Genomic DNA, 24,159 nt, shown 5'->3' with positions numbered 1-24,159 from the left:
TGGTAATTAAATCCATTGGGTCATGTGTACATGGAAAGCTTGTCTTCCCTGCAACCGGTTGCTATTGGGAATATTGATGTGATTGTCAATAATCAAATTTGATTTGCCATACTTGCGATGTGCAGTGCAAGATGGTATTTTACCAATTTTCATAAAATGCTTCTCAGTACCCCACTCATGATGTGCAATGGAAGTGTGCAGAGAGAATCATGTAAGTACAAATGCAAAATGAGGAACTAGACATAACAACTGATAAATGAGAACAGATACTCCAAGTTTAACTAGGCTTCATTAAGCCACGACAACACTACACCTTTTCATAAGTTCTCACACCCTACAAGTTAGCAAAAATATTTCTGAATAACTCTTGTGTACAGCTGTCTTCCTGGATATTTGTTTCAATTATTGGACAAGTCCGTGTGCTTCACTATAAAATTTCTACAGCAAACTTTAACCGTACGTGCCGGCCGGAGTGGCCGAGCAGTTCTAGGCGCTACAGTCTGGACCTGCACTGCCGCTACGGTCGCAGGTTCAAATCCTGCCTCGGGCATGGATGTGTGTGATGTCCTTAGGTTAGTTAGGTTTAAGTAGTTCTAAGTTCTAGGGGACTGATGACCACAGATGTTAAGTCCCATAGTGCTCAGAACCATTTTAACCGTACACAGTGTTCTAACAGCAAGAAACTCCACAGTTACAAGTATATAAAAAAAGCTGGGTTACCTTAAAAGTTGACTTTATCATTTTTCCATAAATCTCATTTCCTCAGTATTTTTACTCAAAACATCTTATTACAAAATCCCTTTTAAATAATGCTGCCTCCATTATACGGTACACCAGGTTCCATTTATTTCAAACCAAGTACATTGCCAGACTGTCCAGCGTACACTGACTGCTACTCTCTGCCGTACTCTGACCAACATATTTGATCTCATACACAGTCTTACAAAGAATATGGTTATGTCAATATCTCAGAAGTTCAGTACTGTTACCAAATTCACAACTTAATTCACATTTATGACCAGTACTTACTGAAAATCAAAATGGCAAAAAGGACAGCACCCTTTCAAACTGTAACAAAAAATAAGCATTCACTAAGAACTTAAAAGCCACCATATATATTGTGAAGCTTTCTCCATCGAACAACAATGAAATATTGGTAAAAAGAAAAAATTATGACTTCCGACCTTATAAATTATATTTTTTTCACAGAACTTGGAATGTTTGGTTAGTTCTATGTAAAAGCATTTTGAATTTTATACTTTCAGGAGAAGCAAATAAGCAGAAAATATAAAACAAATCATTGCCATGTCTTATACACTTGTGGCTATTACAGTAAAGTGAGACACAAGTTGCAGAAGAAACCAGTTATCTGGAATAGGAACTTACTTTTACTCTTTCTGCCTTCACCTGTCCTTAAATGAAGATGCGCAACATTTGTGTGATTGTTTTGAAGAGAAGAAGAAAAAATTATTCCAGAATTGTAATACCAAAAGCTGTGGTATTTTTCAACCAGTTATAATGAAAGAGAGTAACATGTACTATTCTTAATAGAGTCATTATTTCAGGAAATGGCTATCCAAATGATTGATTCAATGAAGCGCAAAGAAAATGTTGTCGAATCATTAGAGTGCCACATCTGCAACCCTCCACGAACATTCACTGCTCCTACAACACTTATCAGTCATTACAGGAGCCATGCAGGTAAATGAAGAAATAGTGTACATATTTGTTTAATTATTTTTACTTACAATTTTTTGCATTTAAATAGTCAGACTGACATCTTAGCTTTAATATTGGTCTTGCAGTAGTATATTAAATGTAATATTGCTTATGGTAGTAATAATAATTATTAATTGTGTGCTTCCAGGTGTTGTGCTGAGCTGTTTCCATTATATACACAATATTTCGACAGCTGATCCAGCTGTCTTCCTCAGGTGGTGTGGGTTTTGCTGTTAGGTGTAGTCATTGCTAACCATTTAGGACCCCAAGTAGCGACTACACGTAACGAACCCTGAAGCCGACTGACCTTGTGGTCACATGAAACATGTTTCATGAGGAAAACATCTGGATCGTCTGTTGTGTGTGTGTGTCTGTCAAAAGTCAAAAGAATCCATCCATTCAATCTTTATTTTGCAGCCTGGCGGCAGACATTTGTTTTGAGGAAGCGGAGGTTTCTTTTTGTAGGCAGGGTCTTGACATGAACACCCGTTTCATTATCATTATAAATATGGTCCTTAGTGTAGCCTTCGGTGTAATCTTTATGCTCTGTTTTGTAAACATCAACTGTGTCTGGATCTGTAGATAACTTCTCTTAATATACATACAGTTGCCAATTGCTGTATCTGTTCTTAAACCTGTCTAACCACCCAGAGCTTGGATAAAATACATTCCTGACCTGACATCTCAGCTGACATTGTAACATTTTCCTACAGTATCTTTCTATGAAGATTTTTTACAGCTTGTTCTCGAATATAGATTTAGAATTCAGCCATTCTGATGTCAGGTTTGTTGACATTGTCAACCAGAGTTGTGAGATCTGCTGTGAATTTTTTTGTGTTTGGGATTGAAAACCCAGAAAGTCAAGATCACACATGAAATCTCTATTTGGATTGATCCAAATAAAGATGCTTTCATGTGCAATCTTGACTTCATGGGTTTTCAATCCCTTACATTAAAAGAAAATCTGAATGGTAGAAACACAGACTCTGTAATGAGCTGCAACAATTTTCCTTTTTCAGCGTGTTTGTTACCAACTAATTTATAAGTGAAAGTAATCATAACATGTGTCTGCTTAGTTACCATAGCACAAAAATATGCGTACAACAATCTGACTGCATTTTTGTTGGCAGTGTAGCTATATTTAGACTAGTGAGCAGGTAGCTGTAGAAGCAACTCAAGTTCATGTGTTTACCCCTCCCCGCTAGCCATAACTGATAACTGAGCAACCCCCCCCCCCCTTCCCACTCCCCCCCTCACCATGGGGGCTCACCACCCTTTGGTGGGTTTGTGCTTGGCTACCACAGGGCCCCAGCCTTTGCAGCATTTTTTCCCTACCGTGCTGCATGTGTATTCTCTTGCTATTCTTTTTCCCCTCCCTTTGGGAACAAGTCTCAGGTATTATTGGGAATGTTCTGCATTCTGTCGCTGACATAAGCACAGTCTCACCTTTTGTTTTTCACTCTCTTTTCCTTTATTTGTTTCCCTTCTCCTCTCATTCCTCTGCTTCGGTGTTTGAGGATCCTCATTTCTCTTTTTTCTTCTTCCTCCTTGTGCGCCCCTGAAGGCCAGCCCATGCGTCTGACGTGTAACAGGTGACTGGGTAACGTGTAATTCCCAGCCCCAGGTCTACAGAGAGGATTCACGCATACCCCTTGGTACAGACCAGGCCCAATGAGGGGAGATTGCCTGAGCTGTAACCTTTCCAAATTGCCGATTGGTCCCTCTGTTAGATGTTCGGGAGGTGTGACCTGAGGTGTGAACAGTCACCTAAGGCGGGTGTGCCCCATTGTGCAGGGGGCCTCCAGTTGGAAGGAGCGCACCATCGGAGACGCTGGCAATCGTGGGAGATTTCCTTGCGATGAGTCAATCATCTTCCCACTCCACGTCTACAAAACTTGAACATAATGAGGCTAATGATTCCAAGAGCCTTACCACTGCACCACGGCCCCTCCTGGTCTCACATGCGGAAGATTGTCAGTCCTTCACCACTGTCAATCCGTTTATTATTCAAAAGGGTATTGATGCAATTGCTGGCCCTGTGAAACCCTGCTCTCATTTACGGAATGGCACTTTGCTTTTCAGGACCAATTCTGATGGTAGGGCACAACAACTGCTTGCTGCCTCGCTTCTCCCCAGTTACGCTTTTCATGTCAAGGCCCGTAGAACTCTGAATTCTTCCCGTGGTGTAATTTACACCAGGCTGCTCGACAGTCTCACAGAGGCCGAAATCCAATCTTACCCCTCTAATCAGGGTGTCATTGCCGTCCATTGTGTAATGGAAAAGGTTGATTCCTCCTTAGTGCCTGCCCGATCTCTTTTTCTCACTTTTGATAGAGTGGTGCTTCCATCCGAGATCAAAGCAGGCTATGAAATTATCACAGTCCGGCCGTACATTCTGAACCCAATGTGTTGCTACCAGTGTCATCGTGTCGACCACACTAGAACGTCTTGTCGACACCCAGCCAAATGTGTCACCTGTGGTAGGGATTCACACGAGGGCGATTGTCCACCTCCTTCTCCCCGTTGTATCAACTGTAATGGTGGCCATGCCCCCCTCCTCACGGGATTGTTGCATGTATCTTGCTTGGTGAGTGGGCTGTTAAAGAGATCCGGGTAAAGGAAAAGGTGCCTTACCCAGTAGCTCGCAAGTTACTGGCTAGTCGCATACCCTGTGTTCTCCTGTCTGGTACCTATAGTTCTGTTGTTGTTACCCCTCGCTCCATGAAGGACATGGCCAAGCAGACACACAACCTCCGATCCGAGGTTGTGAATTCACGCAGTGTCAAGGTAGCATAGTCATCTCCCTGTCCAGCTGTGCAACAAGCCGCCAAACTACCACCTCAAGGGGCGAAGCCACCAGCTATACAACTGGTAGGCCGGAAAGGACAGAAGGAGTACTCCGGTGAAGACTTCCTTTGTCCCTCCAGCCAAACAGCACCTGAGTCTTCCTCTAACTGGAAGGGCTTGAAGAAGTCCACCAAAGGCAAATGGTCTTCTCCTTCACCAGTTCAAAGGTCCCTTTCGATGGTGTCACCACATTTCTCCCTCCGCCACACACCGTCAGGTGGCTTGCGGAGTATGGATGTAGATGTAGATACCCTAGCTCGGCCGGCCTCTGCATCACTCCCCACCGGCTGTCACTTGGCATCTGCCGAGTTGACACCTCCACATCTCTTACTCCTCATGACTGTCCTCCAATGGAACGTTCATGGCCTTTGGTCCCACAAAGAGGATTTACGGCTGCTTTTAACTTCACAGGATCCCCTTGTACTCTGCTGTCATGAAACGAAATTGCGCCCTCACAACCGCTTCGAGGTTTCACATTACTTACCGATTTGTTCTGACCTTCTCCCTGAGATCCGCATTCCATCTCATGGGGGCGTCATGCTCATCATACAGGATGACAACCGTAGTCAACCCATCTCCCTGATTACCCTTCTTCAAGCTGTTGCAGTTCGCCTTTTCCTTCCCCGCCTGACTTTTTCCCTCTGTACCATTTGTGTCCCTCCGTTATTCGATGTCACCAGGGCAGACTTCCTTCAGCTTATTGGGCAACTACCTCCTCCATTTTTGCTACTCAGTGACTTTAATGCGCATCATCCCCTGTGGGGTTCTCCCAGGACCTGTCAGAGAGGTGCCTTCTTGGCTGACCTTCTCAACCTCTTCTGCCTTAACACTGGAGCACCCTCTTTCCTTTCTGCTCCTCACACACCTATTCCCATTTGGACCTATCTTCTGCACCACCCAGCTTGCCCATCATCTTGAGTGGTCCCTTCCCAGTTGTGATGACCAGTTGGACTATCTCACCAACGTTATCCTTACTGCTGCTGAATGTTCCATTCCTCGCACGTCCTCTTTACCACATTGTGTCCCCGTCCCTTGGTGGACTGAGGCATGCCGCGATGCAATTCGCACACAGAGACGTGCCCTTCACGTTTTCACTGTCGTCATACGGTGGTGAACTGGATTCATTATAAACAGATTTGTGAAAAGTATCGTTGCATTCTTCAGGATAACAAGCAGCTAGCTGGATTTCATTCACTAGTTCTTTTAACAGTTCCACTCCTTCCTCTCTCGTGTGGGCCAACCTTGATAGCTCTCTGGGACCAAGATCCATTCCCCCATTTCCGGCCTCACAGTAGCAGACGATGTTATCATGGACCCTATTGCTATCTCAAACACGTTGGGCCACCATTTTGTGGAATTTTCAAGCTCTTCCCACTATCACCCTGCCTTCCAACATTGTGAGTACGGAGGAGGCTCGGGCGATACCCTTCTCTTCTCCGAATCATGAGTGCTACAATGCTGCCTACGAGGGAGCTAAAGCATGCTCTCAGTTCATCCTGATCCTCCGCCCCAGGGCCAGACGCCATCCACATTCAGATGTTGCAGCACAATTTCTCTTGTGGGCAAGCACTTTATGCTTAACACATACAACAGCATCTGGGCAGAGGGCACATTTCACGGACTTTGGTGTGAAGCCACTGTCACAGCCGTACCTAAGCCCAGTAAGGACAAAAACCTTCCTTCTAGCTACTGGCCCAACTCACCAGCTGCATTAGCATAGGTGATGGAACGTATGATTCATGCCTGGCTGGTATGGTGGCTCGAGTGTCGCAATTTACTGATGAATGCAGTGTGGGTTTCGAGCCTGGCGTTCTGCAGTTGACCATCTCATTACTTTGTCCACCCATGAAGGGTTTTCTGCAGAAATCCCAGACTGTGGCTGTGTTTTTTGATTTGTAGAAGGCCTGCGACACCTGCTGGAGAACTGGTATCCTCCGTACGCTTTACATTTGGGGCTTCTGTGGCTGCGTGCCCTATTTCCTTCAGGCATTTTTAAAATATCACATTTTCAGGGTGCATGTAGGATGTGCCTTGTTGGACACCTTTATCCAGGAAAACAGTGTGCCTCAGGGTTCCGTCCTGAGTGTCATCCTCTTTGCTATTGCATTAACCCGATCATGACCTCCCCACTGGGCATCTCCAGCTCCATTTTTGTTGACGATTTTGTCATTTATTGCAGCTCTCCATGGACCTGTGTCACTGAGCAGCATCTTTAGTGATGTATTGATCATCTTTACTCCTGGTGCATTGACAGTAGCTTTTGCTTTTCCACTGACAAAACTGTCTGTATGAATTTCTGGCGAAGCAAGTGGTTTCTCCCACCATCTTTACATCTTGGGCCTGTTGCCCTTCTATTTGTTGAAACAATGAAATTTCTCATGCTCGATAGGAAACACTATTGCTCCTCCCATGTGTCTTACCTGGCAGCCCGCTGTATGCAGTTGCTCAATGGCCTATGTGTCCTTAATGGTCCTTCCTGGGGTGCCGATCGAACCACCCTTCTCCGTTTGTACCGGTCCCTTGTCCGTTCGAAACTCGACTATGGGTGCTTGGTTTATGCGTATGCACACCCATCCCTCTTAAGCCATCTCAACACTATCCACAATTGTGGCATCCGTTTGGCCATGGGCGCCATTTACACCAGCCTGGTTAAGAGTCTGTATGCTGAATCTGCTGAATTGTCACTGTCCTACTGCCGTGACTTTCTCCTCAGCAGGTACACATGTCGTTTGTCTTCCATGTGTGGCCACCCATCCTATGCCTCCTTCTTTGATGATTCCTTTGATTGTGAGTATGGGGCTCGTCCTTCTTCTTTGTTACCTCCTGGAGTCTGCTTTCATCACTTGCTATAACGGCTTAACTTCACACTACCTGTACCTTTCCTGGTGGGTGTGAATCCTTCACCGCCTTGGCTTCATGAAGCGGCCTATGTTAACCTAGCCTTCGTTCGCTTCCTAAGGACACTTCTCCAGCCTCGGTCTATCGCCTTAAGTTTCGTGACCTCCACATGGCACTTCGTGATAGTAAGTTTGTGTACACTGATGGCTCTCTGACTGACTGTGTTGTCGGATGTGCCTTTGTCATTGACATCCTTGTCTATATCAGCTTCCAGCACAGTCCTCAGTATTTATAGCCGAGCTCTTCTCCTTGTATCAGGCCATGGAGTACATCCAGTGACATAGCCTTTTCAGTTGTGTCCTCTGCTCAGACTCACTCAGTGCCCTTCAAAGTCTATGTGTGCTGTTCACCATTCATCCCTTAGTGCTGGACTCTACCTCCTCTTGGCCCTCCTGCTGGGAGGAGGTTATTTTTAACTCTGCTGCATATTGGGCACTGCCTTTTTAGCCATCATCATTTCCTAAGTGGCACTATCCCACCACTTTGCACACACTGCGCCCAAGTATTAACTGTCCACCACTTACTGATGGCATGTCCATTTTTTAACCTTTAATGTTCCCATTTGGGTTTGCCATCTGAGTTAATATCTGTGTTAGCAAATGACGCACAGGCTGTTGACCGCGTTTTACTTTTTATCCGCCAAAGCAATATGGTGAAGGCCATTTAATTTTAAGTTTTGGACCTACATTTCTGTATGGTGTCTTTTTTAGCCCTTTTCCCACATGCCTGTTTTTAGCTGTCTTCTGTTATGTCAATTGGGACTGACACATAGTAGTTTTTTAACTCCTCTCTGTCTTCGTGTTCTATAATTTCGACTTGGGCACATATGACCCCAGTTGTTTTTGTGCCCTAAAGCATAGCAAAACCAACCAATAACTAAGCACACTTTTGCCCTTGAGTTATTCTCATGCAGTAAAATATAATTTTTTCGATTTGCAATGTTTGGAGCGTTTTGAATAACCTGAGTTTCTGTTGGTCCACGTTCAGTTAACTGGAGTTCCACTTTATTATTATTATTATTATGTGTAAATCGTGTGCTACTAAATTATGTTGTGACATTTTTGTTTTGAATTTTGATATTGCAGTTACTTTGGGTTTATTTATTGATTGTCATTTTATTATTTGTACGAGGGTAATCCCAAAAGTAAGGACTCCTATTTTTTTTTATAAGTACATAGACCTGTTTATTTCTACAATGGTTTACATCAGTTTACAGGTTGAACATTTTGCTATTTTTCGACATAATCACCATTTCTGTCGATGCATTTTTGTAGATGCTGTGGCAGTTTTCGTGTGCTCATGTCATATCAACTTGCCGCCATGCTATTCAGAAAGTTGTTGCTTGGTCGCGGATGTAAAGTGGTATGCCCAGGTTTCGTCACTCTTGACAATTGAGTCCAGAAAGTTGTCCTGTTCAGCTCCAAGGCGGTGAAGAAATGTGCGGGAAGCATCAACTCATTGCCACATGTGATCCTCAGTCAGCATGCGTCGCTTCCATCTTGCGCACACCTTCCGGTAGTTCAATGTTTCTGTTTTCATTAAAATTCTGTGAGCGGTGCTCTGGGAAACCTCAGGAACCAATGTGTAGAGATCATCCAGGGTGATCCATCGATCTTCACACATGCTTTCCTCAACCTTCAACACTGTCTCCTTAGAAATTGCCAGTTTCCCACTCCTTTGTTTGTCGTGAATTTCGGTCTGACCAGCTGCAAACTCTCTACACAATGTATGAACATTTTTGACATTCATGCACGACTCACCACAAACTTCCATCAATTGGCGATTGCTTTCAATCGGCACAGTGCCCTTTGTGTTCAAAAACTGAATAACTGCACGCAATTCCATGCGGCTTTTCGCGGATGATGCTGTAGTATACAGAGAAGTTGCAGCATTAGAAAATTGTAGCGAAATGCAGGAAGATCTGCAGCAGATAGGCACTTGGTGCAGGGAGTGGCAGCTGACCCTTAACATAGACAAATGTAATGTATTGCGAATACATAGAAAGAAGGATCCTTTATTATATGATTATATGATAGCGGAACAAACACTGGTAGCAGTTACTTCTGTAAAATATCTGGGAGTATGCGTGCGGAACGATTTGAAGTGGAATGATCCTATAAAATTAATTGTTGGTAAGCAGGTATCAGGTTGAGATTCATTGGGAGAGTCCTTAGAAAATGTAGTCCATCAACAAAGGAGGTGGCTTACAAAACACTCGTTCGACCTATACTTGAGTATTGCTCAACAGTGTGGGATCCGTACCAGATCGGGTTGACGGAGGAGAGAGAGAAGATCCAAAGAAGAGCGGCGCGTTTCGTCACAGGGTTATTTGGTAACCGTGATAGCGTTACGGAGATGTTTAGCAAACTCAAGTGGCAGACTCTGCAAGAGAGGCGCTCTGCATCGCGGTGTAGCTTGCTGTCCAGGTTTCGAGAGGGTGCGTTTCTGGATGAGGTATCGAATATATTGCTTCCCCTTACTTATACCTCCCGAGGAGATCACGAATGTAAAATTAGAGAGATTAGAGCGCGCACGGAGGCTTTCAGACAGTCGTTCTTCCCGCGAACCATAGGCGACTGGAACAGAAAAGGGAGGTAATGACAGTGGCACGTAAAGTGCCCTCCGCCACACACCGTTGGGTGGCTTGCGGAGTATAAATGTAGATGTAGATGTAGAATTCACACTTGGTGGTAACATCCAATGGGAGCTCCATTCTCAACGGCTGCCAAGCCTAGACTGAGTACCTCAGCGCAGCATGTGCGTGTTTACACACATTGTGTGAAGCACTCTTCATAATAGTGTGACCAACTGCTACACAGACAGAGTTCTGTACTTATAAAAAAATAGGAGACCTTACTTGTGGGATTACCCTCGCAGTTCATTGTTGTTGTTTGAGTTTATATTTAGTCATTTTGTCATTTGGAGAAACTAACTGAAGCTGTGGACTCCAGAAAATGGAGTACCAAGTGGGAAAAATCAGATCATTTCTGACATTCTTCTGTTTGAGTTCAGTAGTGGAGTGACAGTAGTGGAGACAGCCAGAAACATGTGCACCACGTATGGGGATAACGCCAGTAGACAGTGTGTGGCAAGAAAATGGTTTTCTCATTGTAAGGAGGATCTTTTAGACATTAGTGACTCTCCATATTCAAGAAGACCTTTGGGGTGTAACGAAGTGAATTTAAACACATTAATCCACAATGATCCATGTCAGTGTACTCGAGAACTGGCAGATGTGATGAACTATGGTTATTCCACCATCATGCGACACTTGCATCCAATGGGGACGTTTCAAAAATTGGATGTATGGGTACCTCATGCTCTAAGCCAAAACTACAAAAATCTGTGAAAGGCCTTATGTGCATCTCTGCATGCTCATCATCAATTGGCTCATGAACAACAGCAACTATTACTGTCCTGTATCATTACTGGTGCCGAGAATGTCTTTAAGGTAACAAAAGGAACTGTTGAGCCCAAACAAAACAGCAACTCCCCATACAAAGACCTTCATGCATCAATAAAAGGGAATGTTATGCATCTGATGAAACTGCAGTGGTGTGGTGGACTACAAATTGCTTCTCTGAGGTCCAGCCATCACTGCTGACATTTATTGTCAACAACCGAGACATCTTGCAGATGCAATCCAAGAACAACACCCAAGAAGACCGCATGAAGTGATGCTACTCCACCATCATGCCTGCCCATATTCTGTTAGACTGACAAAAACTGCTATGTAGGAGTTGGGTTTGGAAGACATTCTGCACCCGCTCTATTCACCTGATCTTCTGCTCTCTGATTTTCACCTTTCCTGCTCTCTATCGAACAACGTTCAAGGAACTTCCTTCCTGGATGAAAATGCGATCCGACCATGACTCGAGGAGTTCTTTGTCTCAAAATCACTTGATTTCTACTGTTACAGAATCGATAAGTTACCCCAGCATTAGCACACTGTTCTAAATTATGAAGGAGAAAATATGTTATTGATGATTATAGTCTCTGTTATGTGTTTCTGTTATGGAAAAATGCTATGAACTTGTGCACTAAACCTATGCTCCTGTTGTGCTAAGAAGCATAAATATTTATAGATCTAATTTTAATTTCTACTCACCAAGCAACAGCAGCAGCAGCAGCAGCACACACACACATAAGACTGTTGTGGTTGGCAAGCTTTTGGAGCCAGTGGCTCCTCCTTCAGGCAGAAGGGTTGAAGGTGAAGGAAGAAGGGTGAAGGAATGGGACTGGAGAGATCTAGGGAAAAAAATAAAAAATCACCAATACTTGATTGTTTTCATTGTTATATAATTTTAATCTCTCTAACATAATAATGTTCTGAAATATTGTCTTTTCTTCAGGTATAAAACCATATGAATGTAGGCTATGCCGTTCTGTCTTTACGCGCCAACATAGCCTCAACTATCATATGCTAATCCACACCAACCAGACGCGTTTCACCTGTGGGGACTGTGGTCGCAAATTTCGACATCCCTCACATTTCAAGGAACATAGGAGGCGGCACACAGGAGAGTCACCATATGAATGCTCTGACTGCATGCTCAGGTGTGTAGATGTAAATAACATTTGTAAGGTACAAATGCAAGTGATATTTAAAAAATTTATTAATTTATATCTTACATAATACATTTACTTCTAATGTAACTTTGCATCTAGTATCCTTTATTTTCATTATTACTGAATAACGTATTGTGAAATTTGGTCTTTGAGAAATTTTTATTCACTGGATTTATAAATTTTAATTTCTAGAAGTTTAAGATCAAATTTTTTTGAAATTAATTTTGGCTATGTCTCTGTATATACTACTACTATTTACATTTCTGATATCATCTCAAATATTGAACAGACTGTGGGGGTATTTGTCAGATACAAAAGCAGCTTGTGTATGTCAATTTTTTTTTATTAATTATTTCATTTAATCAAAACATAGTTGCCTTCCCTGACTGCCTCTTGAAGAAAATTGTTTTGATATTTCTTGGCTATCTGTATCTACATTTACATCTACATACATACTCCACAAGCCACCATATGGTGCATGGTGGAGGGTAGCTTGTACTACTACTACTACTAGTCATTTCCTTTCCTGTTCCATTTGCAGACCGAGGAAAGAATGGCTGACTGTATGCATTCATATGAGCCCTAATTTCTCATATCTTGTCTTCGTGGTCCTCACATGAAATCTATTGGTGGTGGTAGAATCGTTCTGTGGTCAGCTTCAAATGCTGGATCTCTAACTTTCTCAATAGTGTTCCTCGAAAAGAATTTTGCCTTTAGTCCTGGGTCTCCCATTAGAGTTCCTGAAGCATCTCCGTAATGCTTGCGTGTTGTTCAAACATATAGGTATCAGATCAAGCAGCCCACCTCTGAATTGCTTCAATGTCTTCCTTTAATGTGGTCTAGTGTGGATCCCAAACATTAGAGCAGTAATCAAGAATAGGTTGCACTAGCATCCATCAAACAATGGAAAACCCAGGATGGAGTGTAACAATATTATGAAAAGGAAAGTTGTTACTCACCAAATAGTGGAGATGTTGAGCGTGGTTTCAGTTGCCTGAGGTAGCAGTCTTGTGTGCGAGTTGTGTGTGTGTGTGTGTGTGTGTGTGTGTGTGTGTGTGTGTGTGTGTGTGTGTGTGTGTCGTCTATCTTTGACGAAGGCCTTACTGGCTGAAAGCTTTATTTTTGACTGTCTATTTGCTGTGCCTATCTGCGACTCTGCATCTGTGCTACGTGCTGAGTAGCAACTTTCCTTTTCATAATACTATGACACTGGCATCCTATATGCAGTCTTCTTTACAGATGAACCATACTTTCCTAAAGTTCTCCCAATAAACTGAAGCTGACCATTTGACTTCCCTACCAGAATTGTCACATGTTCATTCCATTTCATACCCTTTGCAACACTACACTCAGATATTTAAATGACCTGACTGTGTTGAGCAGGACACTACTGATGCTGTATTTGAGAATAAGTGGTTTATTTTTCCTACACATCAGCATTAACTTATGTTTTCGACATTTAGAACTACCAACCATTCATCACACCAACTAGAAATTATGTCTAAGTCATATTTTATCCTCTTACAGTCACTCAATGATGACACCCTTCCATACAGAACAGCATCATCAGCAAACAACCACAGATTGCTGCCCAGCCTGCCTGCCAGATTGTTTGTGTATAGAAAATAATAGCAGTTCTATCACATTTGTCTGGGACATTCCATATGATACCCTTGTCTCTGATGCACACATGCCATTGAGGACAACATACTGAGTTCTATTAGTTAAGAAGTCTCAGCCACTCGCATATCTGGGAACCTATTCCATCCTTGTGCTCGCACCTTGGTTAAGTCTGCAGTGGGGCACAATGTCAAATACTTTCCACAAATCTAGAAATATTTAATCTGCCTGTAGCTCTTCATCCATAATTCAAAGTATATCACGTGAGAAAAGCTATGAGCAGGTCATCTACGTGCAGAATCCATACTATTACTTCTATAACATTTCTCTATTACTGTGCCTATTTAATCCATGATTGTTCTTCACTTCTTCCTGGTCAAGGCTATTAGTCTATGTGCTATTCCACATCAGTACCCCACAATACTGGCAGTGTTGAATTATCTCTGGACAAAGATTTGTTTGCTGTGCCACCTATTATTATCTATCCAGCTCTAAAAAAGGTAGAGACCATTCATTATATTCCTTTCATCACCCATGAAATTATTTTAGAATATTGATATGTTTACTCTGAAACATTGGGTTTTCAGGGAGACTGTACTGAGGAAATAGTTTAGGTTTGCCATTTGATTGCTATAAGTATCTCTCTTGTGTACCATAAGAGCAATTACTACTTTTCAATTGGATTAACAGTACCAATTCATCAAGGTGACAGTAATCTGTTATCAGGTCTTAGGAAGAGTTTTTTTTAATATTTACAAAGTTTAAACAAAAGCTATGGATAAATGGAAAAACTGTTTTGAAAATGTCCTGAATGTGGACAAAACTGTCAACAGTGTTGCCACAGCAGGAACGGAAGAAGGAGAGGAAGAATTGTACGGAGAAAATTTAGTGATGGTGCAAACTGGGAGAATGAACTGCTGAGCACGGAAGAGGTAGGAGAAGTCATAAAAATGCTGAAAAACAGAAATGCACTAGGGAGAGAGAGCATACTTGCAGAGACACTGAAATAGGGAAGAGAGATCCTACAAGAGGAGGTGTACCACTTGATCTGTTTAATTTTGAGGAGAGGAAGGATCTTGGCTGAATGGAAGCAGTCTGGCGTCTGCCTGATACTTAAGAAAGAAGACCCTATGAGACACAGCTACCAGAGATGAATTACTTTACTATTTACAGCTTATAGGACCCTGAGACTATTGTTGTTGAAGTAGATAACACTATATGTCAAGGAGGTATCTGGATTCCAACAAGAAGGGTTTAGAAAGGGAAAGTCAACCATAGACCAATTGCATGCAGGAAAGGAAGTGCTATCAAAGAGCTGAGAATTTTGCAGAGAAGTTTACTGTCTTTTTGTGGAATTTCAAAAAGTGTGTGAACAGGCAAAAAATATGATAAGGAGAGCAAAGGGTGCAGAGTGGAAATATGTCAGAAGTGAGAAGTGTCAACAGGGAGGCTGCCTCCCCTTGTCCATTTGTTTAATCTGGTTACAGAAAGAGCACTGAGAAAGGTAACAAGCTTGGAGACAGGAATTCAGCTGGGTGGAAGGGTCAACACCCTGACGTATGCGAATGATGTAGTTTGAATAGCACAGAATGAGAAACATGTGAGTCAGATGGCAAGAGTGTTAATGGAAGAGGCAATGAGAGCAGGCTTGAAGATGAATATGGATAAGACAGAGTTCCTTGTAGTAAAAAGAAGAGAACAATGACAGACCGTTAAATGTGAATAGTGAAATATTTGAAAGGGTATGAAAGTTCATATACCTCGGGGATTATTCAGTGAAAGAAATACACTAGGAAATAATAGCAAGAATTCAAATAGGGAACGGGTCAAGGTTCGCACTCGGAAAGCTGCTCAAGTACCAGCTTCTATAGAAATCCACAAAGATTAGGATCCACAGGAATTTATTACAACCTGTGGTCCTGTACAGAGTAGAGACCTGGACTCTGACCCAAAAATAGAAAGCAAGCTCCAGACATATGAGAATGCTGTTCTGAGACTGATGTTTGGACCAGGGCATGTGGAGATGGCTACAGAAAAAGGCAAAACTCCAAATTGCAGGAATTGCACAAATTGCTGCACATTGTGAATATGATTAACGAGAAGAGACTTGAAGCAGTATGGGCATGTAATGTGTTGAGAAGGCCAGGTCTACGCACAGGTGGTGGAAGAAGACTTCAGAGATAAAATGTTAAGGGGAACACCATGGCTGAGATGGATTGATGGGATTAGCTGGGCAATTTGTGTGACCAACCTAATAAGTATACACAGTACAGGGAATATTATGATGATTAATTTGTGTTTAGCACATCTGAAATGTTTTGTTATGTCGGGTGCAGATCATTAGCACCAGTTCTTCGTGTAATCTGTTGTTTTATATTGTTTCATAAACCTGGTAAATTTTATATCTTTTCATATGTCTGGAACAGGTTCTGAACAATTTTCTTGTACGATTCCTTTTGTTCCCTGAACTGGCCTTAAAAAATAGTCTGTTTTAATAAGTAGCTTTCCTTTATTTAATTATTCACTCCCAGTTTGTGACTTTTTCTCTAATATATCTTAAGAAGACAGGTTGTGTAGGTGACAACTGACAAATCATTTGATGCTGAATGCTTCATTGATACAATGGGTAGCAAAGTATATTGATGTGATATTATACTGCTCAAGGATGTTTTTCGAAAGGCTTTTTCTTGCTGAGGGGACTGCAAAGGACTGCCATCAGCCTTATGAGAACACCACTACCTCTTCTATACAGATGCCCATTGATGCTGTTGGCAGAAGATGACAAAGCAGTGCATGTTCCAAGGGGGCTTGATTGTGATGTAGTGAATGTAGGACAATTCCATGAAGTATAGCAAATGTTGCATAATTCTGCAAAGTGTGGTATATATATATAAAAATTTTGCTAGTAGCAGAGTCCGCACATTTCATTACTTTTTGGATCAACACATGCCCTCAAAATAGCTGTGTGTGTGTGTGTGTGTGTGTGTGTGTGTGTGTGTGAACTAAATACATTGTTGTTATGTTGTTACCAGAAGACTAAATTATATACTGTGCAATAAAGTTTTGAAAAATACAGTTTATGTGAGAATTTGCATATCTCATCTATTTAAAGAGCATGTTTTATGTATGAAATAGAAAACAGAACAGAAAGAAAGAAAGAGGACTGGCAGTATTCCACACTCCTATGTTTCAGTCAGTCTGAAAATACACAGGATTCCATCTCATACTGTGGCAAATGTCACTGTGTCCTGGTCTCCTGGTTGCAGCTGCTTCAATATTCATAATTCTAATTAAATATGTAGTTACTTAAGGAAATACAGTAGCCAGTCACTTTTTATATAGCTTTACTTATGACAAGCCAAGTATTGGGCTTTCATCAATCTTCAGTTGGCATAAACAATTATTTCTTCGCCACTAAAATGTTTCATTGACTGCATTGTGAATGCTGTAGCTGCTTTTTGTTCGATGCCTTGTAGTTCATTTTTCTGCCTTTTATGCATAGCAGAAACATTTTTACTTTCGATAATGCACTGATGCTGCACAGCATTTGCTGTGCGAATACTGTACTGCAGCAGTGCTTTGGTGAAGCTATAAGTGTGTTTGTGTGCTTTGCCCATAAAGGAGAAAGGAGCTACAAGTTACTGAAGCCGAGACAACTGCAGTATTCAAAATGCAGCCGATAAAAAATTGTACCGGTGAAGATATAAATGTATTATGCGAGTTGAAGATAGATGAATGTGTGGAACTTTGCATAAATAATACTATATAAAATCCTTCAAGTATTTCAGTGTACAACCACGGATCTTAACTTTCGTGAATATGGATAAATTAGTGTACGTCATCAGATCGGAAGTATCTGGGTACTCCTATGTAATGCAGAATTGACCACCAGGTGTCACAAATGGCAGACCCACCAGTAAAAAGGAGGCAAGAAGTGTTGTGTTGTTAGTAGAGATCCAGTAACAGCAGAGCTCAAGGACTTCGAACATGTACTAGTAATTGGATAGAGACTCTTGAACATTGCAGGAGGTGGTTGTAAAAAATCACACAAAAAATGTAGAAAGAACGACGTGTGCATTCCAGAGTGCTACCGGCAGTCCAGCTGGTGCAATTGGCTGTGCACAGGGAGTTACAAAGAATAGGGCACAGTGGTCGAGCAGCTCCTTGAAAGCCAGAAATTTAAGTGGTGTAGAGAGAGACACCACCGGATGGTGGGTAACTGGAAATGATCGGTTTGGGGTGAAGATTCGTGCTACTTGCTGTGGCAATCTGATGGAAAGCAGTGAAGGCCAGCAGAACGTTACCTATCGTAATGTGTAGTGCCACTAGTGAAGTACGGAGGATGTGGTATTACGATGTGTAGATCTTTTCTCGGTTAGGTTGTGGGTCCCGTACAGCACTAAAGAAAACACATTTTCCAGCATTGACTACTGTGTACAGTGGAGGAATAGTTATGATTGTTTGTATCAGAGTGACAATGCACTCTGTCATAAATCAGCATCTGTGAGACAATGGTTTGTGGACAATAACGTTCCTGAAATTAACTGACCCACCCAGAGTCCCAATCTGAACATTACGGAACACTTTTGGGACGAGTTAGAGTGCCGAATTTGCTCTGAGCTCCAGTGTCACGTCACTGCTACCGGACTGACATTCTTCCGTATACATTCGGACACCTCACTGAGAGAGTCACGAGCAAAGTTTGAGCCACCACAAACGCAGAGGGTGGACAATCACTTTATACTGTCCACAAACAGATGTCCGGATATTGCCGATCAGATAGTATATATATTCAATGCTGCGAGGATCGTACGAAACGTGCACTTTGAAGGACAGCATTTTGTGATGCCGTTCTCTCTGCATTTTTCCACGTAGATTTAGGAACTTTTGTAGTTTGTAGTGTTGGTTTAGTAAAAATTAAGCATTACTGAAAAAATTACTTAAATGAGCTATATATTAAGCATAATTCAAAATGAAACAAGCAGGGGGCTGTAAAATGAAAACCACTGAGGTGATGATAATGTCACTCACGTGGCAACAGAGCTAGTACGTGCACACTGATGCCCTCCATTATTGAAGAATGGAGAGTTATGGTGGCAGTCATTTCCCCAAAAGTCGAACCACCGACCTTTGGAACTGTAATGTACATTAAGTGTTCTCTCTCTGCTTGGGTCATTCTTCAATGAATTTCCATTCCTTGCACTCCTTCCATAGTCAGAAACTGCACTACAACCTTTCACTCTTGTTTTGAAGCCTCCATTTCCCTGTTTCCAGCACGGCCGAGTGCAGTGGATGGTCAACGCGTGCACAGTCCTCTAGCGACAAGTTTGGAGCCTAGGGATTACACCATCTTCCGTAGCCATTGCATTGTGATACCTTCAGCAGTTTCCATTTCAGAGCCTTCAGCTCCTTTCTTTCCTAATGACCCTGATAGATTAAACAATATAGATAACCATACTGTAGGTGCAACCACAACAGGAGTATCTGTGAAGAGCCCAGACGAACATGTGCCTCCCTCCAGAGAGGGCAGCAGCATTTTCAGTAGCTGCAGGGGCAACAGTCTACATGGTTGACTGATCTGATTTTGTACCACTAGCCAACTTGGCCGTGCTGTGTTGTTACTGGGAATGGCTGAAATCAAGGTGAAACTGCAGCTATGACTTTTTTCCACGGGCATTCTGCTTTTTTTTTTGGTCATCAGTCTTCTGACTGGTTTGATGTGGCCCACCACGAATTCCTCTCCTGTGGTAACCTCTTCATCTCAGAGTAGCACTTTCAATCTAAGTCCTCAATTATTTGCTGGATGTATAATTCTGTCTTCATCTACAGTTTTTGCCCTCTACAGCTCCCTCTAGTACCATGGAAGTCATTCCCTCATGTCTTAACAGATGTCCTATCATTCTGTCCATTCTCCTTATCAGTGTTTACCACATGTTCCTTTCCTCTCTGATTCTGCACGGAACCTCCTCATTCCTTACCTTATCAGTCCACCTAATTTTCAACATTCGTCTGTAGCACCATATCTCAAATGCTTCGATTCTCTTCTGTTCTGGTTTTCCCACAGTCCGTTTCACTACTGTACAATGCTGTACTCCAGATGTACATTCTCAGAAATTTCTTCGTCAAATTAAGGCCGACATTTGATTTTAGTAGACTTCTCTTGGCCAGGAATGCCCTTTTTGCGATTGCCAATCTGCTTTTTGATGTCCTCCTTGCTCTGTCCGTCATTGGTTATTTTACTGCCTAGGTAGCAGAATTCCTTAACATCATTGACTTCGTGGCCATCAATCCTGATGTTAAGTTTCTCGCTGTTTTCATTTCTACTACTTCTCATTACCTTCGTCTTTCTTCGAGTTACTCTCAATTCATACTCTGTACTCATTAAACTGTTCATTCCGTTCAGCAGATCATGTAATTCTTCTTCAGTTTCATTCAGGGTAGCAATGTCATCAGCAGATCGCATCATTGATATCCTTTCACCTTGAATTTTAATTCCACTCCAGAACCTTTCTTATATTTCCATCATTGCTTCCTCGATGTACAGATTGAATAGTAGGGCCAAAAGGCTACATCCTTGTCTTACACCCTTTTTAATACGAGCACTCCATTCTTGGTCGTCCACTCCTATTATTCCCTCTTGGCTGTTGTACATATTGTATATGACCCGTCTCTCCCTATAGCTTATTCGTACTTTTTTTACAATTTCGAACATCTGGCACCATTTTACATTGTCAAACGCTTTTTCTAGGTTGACATATCCTATGAACGTGTCTTGATTTTTCTTTAGTCTTGCTTCCATTATTAACAGCAACGTCAGAATTGACTATCTCGTGCCTCTACCTTTCCTAAAGCTAAACTGATCGTCATCTAGCGCATCCTCAATTTTCTTTTCCATTCTTCCTTATATTATTCTTGTAAGCAACTTGGATGCATGAGCTGTTAAGCTGATTGTGTGATAATTCTCGCACTTTCATCTCTTGCCGTCGTCAGAATTGTGTGGATGATGATTTTCCGAAAGTCAGATGGTATGTCACCAGACTCATACATTGTACACACCAACGTCAATAGTCTTTTTGCCTCCACTACCCCCAATGATTTTAGAAATTTTGATGGAAAGTTATCTATCCCTTCTGCCTTATTTGATCTTAAGTCCTCCAAAGTTCTTTAAAATTCTGATTCTAATACTGGATCCCCTATCTCTTCTAAATCGACTCCAGTTTCTTCTTCTATCACATCAGACATACCTTCCCCCTCATAGAGGCTTTCAGTGTATTATTTCTACCTATCCGCTCTCTCCTCTGCTGTCAATTCTGGTAACAACCACCTTGTCACTGAACTGTTCACAGTAACACCCTCTCTGCCCCACCTTCCTATTCATAATGAATCCTACTCCCGTTATAACATTTTGTGCTGCTGTTGATACTCATCTGACCAGAAATCCTTGTCTTCTTTCCACTTCACTTCACTTCACTTCACTGACTCCTACCATATCTAGATTGAGCCTTTGCATTTCCCTTTTCAAATTTTCTAGTTTCCCTACCATGTTAAAGCTTCTGACATTCCACACCCTGACTCGTAGAATGTTATCCTTTCATTGATTATTCAATCTTTTTCTCATGGTAACCTCCCCCTTGGCAGTCCCCTCATGGAGATTCGAATGGGGGACTATTCTGGAATCTTTTGCCAATGGAGATATCATCATGACACTTCAGTTGCAGGCCTCATGTCCTGTGGATACATGTTATGTGTCATTAATGCAGTGGTTTCCATTGCCTTCTGCATCCTGATGCTGTTGATCATTGCTGATTCTTCCCCCTTTAGGGGCAGTTTCCCACCCCTAGGACAAGAAAGTGCCCTGAGCCTCTGTTCCACTCCTCTACCCTCTTTGACAAATAACTGAAAGAGGAAGCTTCCTAACAGAATTTTGCATAGAGCATAACTTAACCATCACCAACACTTCGTTTGAGAATTATGTAAGGCGGTTGTATATGTGGAAGAGACCTGGGGTCAGTGGATGTTTTCAGATTGTTTATATAATGGTAAGATAGAGATACAGAAACCAGACTTTAAACTACAAATATTTCTAGGGACAGATGTGAGCTATGGCCATAATTTATTGGTTTTGAACTGCAGACTAAAACTGAAGAAATTTGAAGAAGTTAGGAAATTAAGGAAATAAGCCCCCTATACATTGAAGCAACCAGTGGTTGCTAAAAGTTTCAGAGGGAGCATTAGCCAGTTAACTGAAACAGGGGAAAGGAACCCAATAGGGAGCAAATGGGTAGCATTGAGGGATGAAGTAGTGAAGACAGCAGAGGAACAAATAGGTAAAAAAGACAAGACCTAGAAGGAATCACTGGATAATAATTTGATTAAAGGAGAAAATATAAAAATGCAGTAAATGAAGCAGGCAAAAAGGAACACAGGCATCTAAAAATGGAGATTGACAAAAAGTGCATAAATATTAACCAGGGGATGGAGAACAAATGCAAGGCTCTACAAGCTTACATAACTACAGGAAGTTAGAGAGATCTCTGGAGAAAAGAGAAGCAACTGTCTGAACATAAAGAGCTAAGATAACAAGCCATTGACATGCAAAGAAGGGAAAGCTAAAAGATGAGAGAGAAATATAAATAAGACCTCTACAAGGAAAATGAAGTTGATGAGAGTATTATAGAAAGGGAAGAGGACGTAGATGAAGATGAGGTGGGAGATATGGTGCTGTGAAATCAGTTTGACAGAGCACTGAAAGACCTAAGTGGAAACAAGGCTCCTGGTGTAGTTGAAATTATCTCAGAATTATTGAGATTACTGGGAGAGCCAGCCAGGACAAAATTATTCTACTTGGTGTGCAAGATATGAGACTGGCAAAATACACTCAGATGTCAGGAAAAATGTACTATTCCAGTTCCAAAGAGGCCAGGTGTTGACAGGTGTGATTCCTACTATTGGCCATAAGTCAGGGTTTCAAAATATTGACATGAATTATTTAAAGAACAGTGGAAAAATAAGTGGTAGCTGACCTTGGCGAAGATCAGTTCGTATATCGGAGAAATGTAGAAATGCGTGTGGAAACACTGATTCTGAGACTTTACCTTAAAGAAAGTTTGAATAAAGGCAAAGCTACATTCATAGCAGTTGTAGATTTAGAGAAAGGTTTTGACAATGTTGACTGGACCATACTCAGTGAAATTTTAAAGGTAGCATGAATAAAGTGCAGGAAGCAAAAGGTTATTTACAACTTGTACAGAAACCAGAGTACAGTTACAAGAGGTGAAGAAAATGAAAGGGAAGCATTAATTGAGAAAGGAGTAAGACAGGGTTGTAGCCTATCCCTGATGTTATTCAACCTGAACATTGAGCAAGCTGGGAATGTAACCAAGGAGAAATTTGGAAAGGGAATTGAGAGTTGAGAAAGAGAAATAGGAACATTGTGGTTTGCTGATGACATTGTAATGTCAGATATGTCTAAGGAATTGGAAGAGTATTTGAATGGATTTTCTTGAAAAGAGTAAAACAATGCTAATGAAATGTAGTTGAGTAAATCAGATCATACTGAGGGAATTAAATTTAGAAAAGAGACACTTAAAGTAGTAGATGAGTTTTGTTATTTGAGCAGCGAAGTAACAGATGATGGCTGCAATATGAAAGAAATAAAATGCAGACTAGCAATAGCAGGATACACATTTCTGAAAGAGTGGAATCCATTTCTAATATTAAACCAAAGTGTTAGGAAATCCTTTCTGAAGATATTTGTCTGGAGTGTAGCTTTTTTGGAAGTAAAACATTGACAATAGTGCTTCAGACAAGAAGAAGATAGACGGTTTTGAAATGTAGTGCTGCGGAAGTATGCTGAATATTAGGTGGGTAGACTGAATAATAAATGAGGGGTTAACAAAAATGTACAAAAAGAGAGATTGTTACACACCGTAAACATAACATGCTAAGCTGAAGACAGCACCATTAAGACCCTTACACATAAGCTTTCAGCCACAGCCCTTGTTGGCAAAGAGAAATGCCCACCATTCATTCACACAAGTATTAACGCACACGACTGGCAGCTCATGCCAGAATGACATGATGGGTTAGTGTATCAGTTGGGGAAAAAAAAGAAATTACGGCAAAACTTGACTAAAAGTAGGGATGGGGCATCAAGGAATTGTCAGGTGTGTGTGTGTGTGTGTGTGTGTGTGTGTGTGTGTGTGTGTGTGTGTGTGTGTGAGAGAGAGAGAGAGAGAGAGATAAAAACTGTAGGGGGAAATTAAGATTTGAATACAGTAAGCAGATTCAGAAGAATGTAGGTTGCGGTAGTTATGCAGAGATGAAGAGGCATAAACAGGATAGATTAGCATGGAAAGCTGCATCAAATCAGTCTTAGGACAGATGACGACTGCAGCAGCAGCAGCAGCAGCAGCAGCAACTTTGAAGTATCATTGTGTGATTTCCAGATGATTTATAATAAATAAGATTTTATGCCCCCCCCCCCCATGAACCATGGACCTTGCC

The 24,159-nt window shown here is 41.8% G+C and overlaps 1 protein-coding gene across 4 annotated transcripts in view; it reads left to right on the top strand.

The window, feature by feature from the left end:
• The window catches only part of LOC126259275 (zinc finger protein 84-like), a 75,661-nt gene that overhangs the window by 44,659 nt on the left and 6,843 nt on the right, over window positions 1-24,159 (top strand). For all 4 annotated transcript variants that reach the window (XM_049955912.1, XM_049955914.1, XM_049955916.1 and 1 more), the window contains exons 7-8: window positions 1,566-1,701; window positions 11,817-12,021. In XM_049955912.1, the coding sequence (XP_049811869.1) occupies window positions 1,566-1,701; window positions 11,817-12,021 (341 nt within the window). The remainder of the gene's footprint in view (window positions 1-1,565; window positions 1,702-11,816; window positions 12,022-24,159) is intronic.

This window comes from Schistocerca nitens, chromosome 5 (genome assembly GCF_023898315.1).
Source record: "Schistocerca nitens isolate TAMUIC-IGC-003100 chromosome 5, iqSchNite1.1, whole genome shotgun sequence".
Taxonomy (NCBI): domain Eukaryota; kingdom Metazoa; phylum Arthropoda; class Insecta; order Orthoptera; family Acrididae; genus Schistocerca; species Schistocerca nitens.
This window is presented reverse-complemented; position numbering and strand designations above follow the sequence as displayed.